The sequence below is a fragment of the Nicotiana tabacum genome, chromosome 12 (assembly GCF_000715075.1).
Source record: "Nicotiana tabacum cultivar K326 chromosome 12, ASM71507v2, whole genome shotgun sequence".
NCBI lineage: Eukaryota > Viridiplantae > Streptophyta > Magnoliopsida > Solanales > Solanaceae > Nicotiana > Nicotiana tabacum.
Window position 1 is genome coordinate 59461028 of NC_134091.1, and position 8814 is coordinate 59469841.

General features: G+C 37.0%; 1 protein-coding gene across 1 annotated transcript; it reads left to right on the plus strand.

The window, feature by feature from the left end:
* The first annotated feature begins 298 nt into the window (after window positions 1–298).
* Window positions 299–6728, plus strand: LOC107793126 (RNA-binding protein Y14A-like). Its single transcript, XM_016615412.2, has 4 exons — window positions 299–678; window positions 2346–2482; window positions 4251–4396; window positions 6363–6728. The coding sequence occupies exons 1-4, from the start codon at window positions 420–422 to the stop codon at window positions 6406–6408; spliced, it is 588 nt and encodes a 195-aa protein (XP_016470898.1). The 5' UTR covers window positions 299–419; the 3' UTR covers window positions 6409–6728.
* Window positions 6729–8814: the final 2086 nt, after the last annotated feature.

Consider the following 8814-nt stretch of genomic DNA (forward strand, 5'->3'; position numbering starts at 1 on the left):
AGTTTTTATAGTCTTTTGACTTATAAGTTATGTATTTCAAAGTATCTGTCTGAAAATTATAAGAAGTAATACAATTTTATTTGTCGTTAGAAATCAGTAGTCTGTATACTTTAATTCTACACAAAGAAGAAGAAAGAAGAATAGTAACAGAAGAAGGCAGCAGGGAAGTGGCTATTAAATACATAAACTGTGGTCTTATTCTAAATAGCACCATTAAAAGTGGCTACCCCATGTTATTTCTACTGATCCGACCGACCCGAACCAGTTTGTTTGTCGGACCATATATTACCAAAACCCTTGCCCTTAAAAAGTCCATTCCCCCCAAATAGGATGGACACAGCTTGAAATCCTTCACTGCAGAAGAACGAACGAGGGGAAAGTTTTTTGGTATAAGCAGCTGCGATACAATTCCAATAGCAATGGCGAATGCGGAGGTAGAGGCGGTGGATTTCGAGCCAGAGGATGATGATCTGATGGACGAGGACGTGGATGCCTCATCGTCTCCTAGGGCTTCGATCCCTAAGCTCAAATCTGCCATCACTGGCGGATCTTCCTCCGCACCTAAGAAGACCAAAGGACGTGGATTCCGTGAAGAAGCCGCTGAGGCTGACCGTAATGCCCGTATGTCTGCCCGCTTCGATTCTCTCGATTCTGACGGCGGTCCTGGTCCTGAACGATGTCAGTTTCCCTCTCTCTCTTTTTCTATTTATCTTCTCGTTGTTTACATTTTTCAGTACATTGTTTTTTGGTTTTGAGATTTTCTTAGCTTTCTGCTCAAAAAGCAGAATATTAGGGTGCTTGTTTGCGGGGTAATTGAGTGTATTCTAATTTGTCGATAGCAATATTAAGTCTTATCCAAGCCCCCAAGGGAGTGGCCTAGCGGTCTTGGTGGTGAGACTTAGTATGTACCGGGTGGATAATTGGAGGTAGAAGGTACCTACCCGGTGCATTAGTGGAGGTGCCTGCTAGCTTGCCCTGACACCACATTATCAAAATTTAAAATAGCCAATTGAGCCTTGGTTTAGCACTAACGTGACCACAAAGGTGAGTTCAGCATTTGAACTTTAAGGGTTCAAGCTCGAGATTCGGCCATAGTCCATTTGATTTAGTGGGTTCAAAATCTATTATCTTTACTAATTTAGTGAACTTTTTAAATAAATATATAGGATTTTAGCTAAAGCTAATGGGTTCAGATGAATCTGTACTATTATTCTGCATCCATCCATGTATGGCCATGGGTTCTCAGATTCACATGCCACCGTCCTATGGGTTCGCATCCAACATAAATGTGGATGTTTTGCTGTTTCTATGTGTTTGAGTGTACTGGTTTTTCCAATTTCTGGAAATGTTGTAAATGTATTCCCTTTCACACAAAATCCCTATGTCCGAAAATTTTAGTGCCATTGCACTTTCCATATGTCAGTACAATATTGTAGTATTGAAATGGAAAATAATGTAATTACACCATATCTCTCTTAGGTTTTGAACATCCAAATTGTATTCTGAAAAAGTAACTGATTTATGTGAGATTTAAGAGTGGGAATTAGCCAAACTGGCCCTCAAAAGTCTGGGATAGTGTATACTAATCAGGAAAAAAACTTTGGAACAGAGGAACTAATGATTGGTAATATTAGGTTTAAGTTGTGCATAGTATGTGCATAGCCAGAAAAGAGATGAAGAAGAGACCGGCCGACATTTTCCAGCTGTTAAAGTTGGTTTCGTTGTCTGTCCAGAGAAAGGAAATTATTACAGAGGAGGGGAACTTTGAAACTAGGAGTTTTTAAAATTAAGCACAGCCTGCGTCCTGTGCCAATCCAGCTTAACCTGAATCCACAGGGAGGGAGGGAAACTTTGAAATTAGGAGTTTTTTAGATTAAGCACAGCCTGCGTCCTGTGCCAATCCAGCTTAACCTGAACTCACCCCACAAAATATGGGAATATGTTTTCTGGATAGTTTAGTACCTTGGCACAAGAACAGTATTAATGGTCATTCTGATATATTGACTCAATAGGCCACAGCTTATTCTGTAGATTTAGATTGACAAAACAGGTGGGTGAAGAGTTTACTCAAAAAGATATACACGTGGGTAAAGAGTTTGACAATTTGATTTCGTTCTTATTTGTTTAGTTGTTTGCTGCCATATAACGAGCAATGAACACTTAAGAGTACAAATTAGGTGAGCTATTAGACAGTACATGCAAGTTATGCAATTACTTGTAATTAATATCACAAAGTGTCAGCTAGATAGGGCCTCTGTATGCTGAATGCAATTTTGTTTCTGTTGATGAGGTAAGAAAAATTTCAATGAAGTTTTTTGAGTTTTACTGAATTCCAATTTCTGCAGCCATTGAAGGATGGATTGTTTTAGTTACTGGGGTTAATGAAGAGACACAAGAAGATGATCTTCATAATGAGTTTGGTGAGTTCGGAGAAATCAAGAATGTGCATTTGAATCTGGATCGTCGGACTGGATTTGTCAAGGTGACCTGATTCTCTTCTTTTTCAGATTGTCGATTAATATTCTGTTGCTTGTTGCACAATTTCTATTCGTAGGAGAAAGATGCTGAATGTGGTGGGACTATATGAATAAATAGTCAATAGCGAAGATTAGCTGTTGCAAGCATTTATTTTTGTATTATTGCATTCTCATCAGGTCACCTTTCAATGAAGGAAGTGCAATATAATAACAAGAGCAATTCTTAGGAAAATAGGCAAGAATTAGCAGACCGTGTTAAAAGTTTAGCTAGTTCAGATAATTTAGAAGTGCTTTCTGTTGCTGCAATGTCAATGTTTGAATTCCGCCTTCCCCCCTCTTGCAGATTCACCTAATACCCATGCCTGCTGAATTGTTATACGCTTGGTTGTGTTCAAAATTCTCAATACCTTGAATTTAAGTTCTGCATGTAACAGGCCCCTTTGGTCTAGTGGTAAGAGCACATCGTGTAATGTATGACTTAGGCGCATGTCACGAGTTCAATTCCTGCAGACAAAAGCCTGACATTTAAGTGGAGAAGGGTTGAGCCTGTTATCCATCGAGTTCCGAACCGTGCGCCACTGGACCTTGGGAATTTATCGGCTATCCAAAAAAAAGAAAGTTCTTCCTGTAACGTTCTCTCAAATTCTCAATATTCTTTAGGATAGATTCTAGCTGCTATACAGTAATTTTCTTTTGATTGAGAAATGAAGACTAGCATTTTAATGAAATAGAAAAATTGGCATGGGATGGCTAAACAAAGGACTTCTTTTTGAAAATGAACTAAAAACAAATTTGAAGATTCTTTCCTTTAATTAAGACAAAGTTTGGCTTGTCCTATATTCAATGTCCTTTTTTCTATTTGTTCGCTTCAACTGATGTCCACCTTCTTAAAAGGGTATGTTCTATACAGTATACCCTTTATCTAGTTCAAAAAGTCATATGGGTCCCGTGTAAAATTCTCTATATGACGTTCTCTAATTTAATCCTTAAAAATAACAAAAATATTTTTTGTTACCTTTACATAATTCATACTTTCAACTCTCTAAATATCTGTGGCAAGTTAAACATAGATATTTAATTTTCAAGCAGTTGGTAACAATTTTGTTTACGGTGTCTGCCTTTCCTCTTCCCCTATCCTCTCAAGACGAGGCTGACACGTATTATTTCTTGATCGTTGCAAAATTCCGAGTTATATGGTAATAGGAAGATTGGAATATGATATCTGCATGCTTCTCCTTATCTTTTATCTCCCTAGTCCACGCTCCCTTCAAATTTAGTTTGGGCTCGTTTTGCAGTGTAGCACTTGCACCTGGATGGTTCTCATCTCAACACCATTGTGATGTTTGACCATCGAGTCATCCACCATTGACGGGAAACTTTTAGTACAACAACAACAAACCCAGTGTAATCCCATAAATGGGGTCTGGGGAGGGTAGTGTGTACGCAGACCTTACCCCTACCTTGTAGAGATAGAGAGGCTGTTTCCGATAGACCCTCGACTGTCCAAAAACCACAAACATATGTATGCACAGAGCCATGAGTATGTCCCATCTGGGAACAGATTTCACTTATCAGAAGTCAATTATTATCTTTAGATTACAATTATCAGCTATTTTGAGGATCTTCAAACCTCTAGATAGGAAAACTCTTCATGTGTGTGCCCTTCCTTATTGGAGGGAGACATCTTACTTTATGCGGTTACTGTGTTTGCATTTTCTTTAGCTTGGAGCATGTCCTTTTTATTCTAGTACTTGAACTGAACTGTTTGTGTAGGGCTATGCATTGATAGAATATGAGAATTTTGAAGAAGCACAAAGAGCTATAAATGAAAAGGATGGAGCCGAGTTTCTCACTCAGACTATACATGTTGATTGGGCATTCAGCAGAGGTCCTTTCAAGAGGAGGAATGCTAGGAGGAGGTATGTCCATAGTTTATCCTTGCTATTGTATCTTTGTCACATCTGGTTTATGGAAAATGAAGCAGAAAATTCTGAAGAAATGATGCCTGAACATTGGAAAAACTCTAGTTTTTCATTTTAATCATTTTTTTCTGAATGAAGTTAACTGAGTTTTGATGGCTGTACTTTGTATTTATTTCTTTTTATTTTTTAAGTCTGCTGTTATTCAAGCATCAGGTTCACCATTCCTTCAAGTGAGCGTGGCATTAAAGATGCTTCCAGCTAGTTTCCTACTTTCCCTGTGATTTGATTGTGGTTAAGCCTCCTATCTCCGGGGAGTGAATTGTCGGTGCCCTCAAGACACATATTCTTATAGTTAGATGCCAAGATCATCTGCCATGCCCATTTAGTCCTCAGCCACTTGCATTTCTCTCAGATGGAACTATAGCCAGCACCCAGCAGTAGACCTCACGATCAAGTATAAAGGTTTAAACAGTGGCAACAGGCTACCTTTTTAAATCCAACATATTGTCAACTTTAGGTTTACTTTGTGAAGCCTAGTACTTCATCCATGTCGAAGCACCTTCTCACCTCTATCACACCATTTGCTACTGGAGACACCAGCGTTTATATCTTTTGATGAAGGGCACCATCGTTACATCTTTTAGTCCTCCTTCTTGCCCTTTCTCGAGTTGGGGGTTCTGTTCAGAAATTGATGGTCTACATAGTGTTTTCAAAATGTTGAATTTGGTACTATGCTTTAACCCAAGTTGAGATGGATTGAACTAGATTTCATGTTGATTACGTTATGGGCTGAAACAACCAACATATCATATTATGCACAATTCTCGGTTGTTGCCGAATTAGGGTATATTGTTTTCTGCTATGACTTTCAACTTGCATACAAGATCTACATCAGGTCTAGTTCTAGTTAATAAACCATCACTAGTCAGATTATGAGGCTATATCTGCCCTAAAACTTCATATGGCCAACAGGTAAACTCCAGCTTCATGGGTGTTCCAAAGTTTAACTACAATCACTAATAGCTAAATTGTCGAAGCTACATCTGATGGACAGATAAATCTAGATTATTCCTTTTTGAGTTATCAAACAATCAGAGAGCGTAGCAACCAATAGCTTAAATTGCCTGTCTCATTTTACAAGCGTAGTATGTGAGATGCACGTAGAAACTTTATGGCATTGGTTACATAATTGAACTCTCATGACTGAAGGTGTTAAAAGGGGATATGATAGACCTAAAATCTCGTGAAAGGAGGTCTTCTCAAATACTTGCATTCTCTGGGAGTTCATACTAAGCAAACAAAAAGAATGCAATGGAAACAAAAATCCACATACAGGATTAAAACTTAGTCGTGTCCGTCACTTACGTGTTATGTTAATCATCTTTGTAGTGTATTTAGAGATTTGTACAGGGAGTTTCTAGTTTTGGATAACTCCGAACTATGGAGTATCAGAATGAAACATGTCAAAATGGAGCGAAAACATAGACTTAGGATTCATGTAGCCGACCCTAACTACTTTGAGATTAAAGCTTAGTTGTTACCCTGGTTGATCACATTCAGTTTGGTGAAGGAATCTTTGTAAGAGAGATCTTCAGTTTCCCGTAGCACATTCTGAAAAGAAAATAGGAAGAATTAGAGATGAAAAGCATATTTAAGGGAGGTAGCAGGTATCCCGTGGAATTGGTCGAGGTGTACAAAAGCTAGCCCGGACACCAGGGTTATTAAAAAAAACCTTCTGAGTTCGTAGTGAGACCTTCAAATCAAGGGCGTCTTCTCCTCCTCTTTAAGTTTTTTAATTTATCTCAGAAAAGAATAAGTATTAGAAAATATACTCTTCCTTTTTTTTTGTAGAAGTAAATATACTCTTCTTTTCTGCTAGCATTTCTGAACTTTTCTGTCAGGTTGAGTTGTGAAAGTATTAATTAAAAGGCAGCGGGTCCTTATTTGATCTTTATTTGTGCAGATCACCTCGAGGCCATCGTTCTAGAAGTCCCAGGCGGAGATTCTAACCTGTGTCCATTCATGAAAGGGTCACGAAGCTGCTCTTTTTAGGGGTTTGAGACCAAGTTGTGAGAATTATGTGTATGATTATTACTTTGCTGAGTCTATTTTCTCTTTCCTTAAATACCTGTGTGAATGGTATTGAAGCTTTCCCAGCAGCATGGCATATACTGGCCTTTATGATATGTTTAGATTCTTTTTTGTTATTTTCAGAATATTCAACACTGTCCAGTAGTCATCTAAGATTGATGGTTTTTTCATGCGAGTGGGATGCCAGTAGGATTTGAATTACGCTCAAAATGTCTCTAAGTTGCTTCTTTTGATAAAACTTGCATGCACGTTGTTTTCTCGTTTTCAAGTGAGTTGCCATATGCTTTGTTGGGGATATGCAAAAAGAAAGTGCAGTGAGACGTACATTTTTTCTCGAGCTAAGAATGTTGTTTAAAGAAGAATTTACTAATTTTCCCTGAGGTGTGGAGATAACATATGATGCTTCTTCTACTTTGATGGAGTGGATGCTTAGTCTTTTGAATTGCGTTTGGGTCCCGTCAAATGTCTTTTCTTTTGCTCAACTTACAAATGATTATGCTGTCACTTCATCTTGGGACCACCTTCTTAGGTCTGATATAGTTTCACTAATTATTAACTTTGGTATAATTCTATACATGCTCGACTTCGTAATGTTAACCTCTCTCGATGTTGCAATATTATTTTTATCTCCCTTGTTTTATTTTTTTTATAACAATTATTTAAACTATTCATAATCAATGTTAGCTAATTAGTATATAATAAATTTTCCTTTCTAATATTATACCTGTTTGATTAATTATTATTTTTAACTAATGACAGACTTCCCTTTTAAGATACTATTACCGTTTCTCTAACAATGTTCATGTTGAACATTGTTGAATTGCTTTCTTTAATTTCAAGTTAATTTATATATTTTATATTAGACTAGTCTAATGTACTTCTCAAATTAAATTGAAAAATTGTAAGTAAAAAATTATTTTTGAGCCGATACATCGTGCTAGGATTTGTTTTAAGATATTATTTCAACAATGTGAAATATTTCTTTAGCATTAAACAAGCTTTAGTTTAGAGGAAACATGAATAACAAATAATAATAATAATAATAATAATAATAATAATAATAATAATAATAATAATAATAATAGTAATTCAGCAAGTTTGGAAGGAGATAAAGAAATGACAACTAATTTTGTAATTTGTATAAGGAAAAGTGAAGGATAATAAAGAAAATGACAACTAATATTCTAAAAGGAAAATGGAGATAGAAAGAAGCTAACACGAGTCAACAAGACTTGTACTCGAAAGCAAAGTTTTAGTGCTTGCTTATGATTGAAAAATATGGAAAAGGTATTGCTATTTATAGGCCCAAGGAAGGCCTCTACTCACAACAAGTGCTATAGTTTCTTTTGCCACTTGTCTGATCTTCTTCCATTTGACTAGTTGTTTTTTATAAACGTGTCTATGATCTTTTCTTCATAAAGCCTTTAGCTAATTTTATTAGCCATTTGTCCTCAACCCATAATTCATGTAGTCAACAATTCCCTACAATATTTAAAAAATAGAAATAAAAGGGTCAAAAATAGAAGAATAAGATTCGATAGATTTGAATGGTTCAAATGCAATAGAGATTTTTACCTAGCTATACTGTCTTAGAAACTTATTTACCTTCAGTAGTGTAACGATCCGACCGGTCGTTTTGAGCTTTAACGCCTCGTTCGATGGATTGAAGTCTTGAGTAGTTTCATATTATGTATTATGACTTGCGTGTATGGTTGGTTTCAGTTTTCGAGCGATTCAGGATTGATTTGGAAGAATGATTCTCATTTTAGAAGTTTTAAGTTGGAAGAGTTGACCAAGTTTGACTTTTGCGTATTTGATCTCAGATCGGAGTTTTGATGGTTCCGTTAGGCCCGGATTGGACTTAGGCTTATACCCAAAATTGGATTCGGAGGTTCCTAGGTTGATTTGGTACTTTTTGGCGAAAGTTATCAATTTGAAGGTTTAGAATTTTTATAAGTTTGACTATGATTTGATTTTATGGCTATCGGGTTTGAATTTTGATTTTGGGACTTGGAATATGTCTGTTTTATCGTTTGGAACTTGTCTGCAAAATTTGGTGTCATTCCGAGTTGGTTTGATAAGAAATCGGACGCATGGTTGTGTTTCTAGCAATTCTTGAGTTTCATTGTATTTTTCATGTGTTTTGGTATCCGATTCGTGGTTCCGGATGTTATTTTGGTATTTTGATCGCGCGAGCGAGTTCGTACGATGTTTATGTACTTGTGTGGATGTTTGGTGTGGGGGGCTCGGGTGAGTGTCGGGAGTGTTCCGGAGAGTGTGAGACAGGTTCAGATTTTTGCTCCGTTCTCGCATTTGCGAGGAGT

Excerpts from the sequence above, each read along its gene's own strand:
- LOC107793126 (XM_016615412.2), top strand. The coding sequence starts at position 420 with ATGGCGAATGCGGAGGTAGAGGCGGTGGATTTCGAGCCAGAGGATGAT. Across the intron at positions 679-2,345 it reads CGGTCCTGGTCCTGAACGAT|CCATTGAAGGATGGATTGTT; the intron begins GTCAGTTTCCCT and ends CAATTTCTGCAG. Across the intron at positions 4,397-6,362 it reads AGGAGGAATGCTAGGAGGAG|ATCACCTCGAGGCCATCGTT; the intron begins GTATGTCCATAG and ends TTATTTGTGCAG.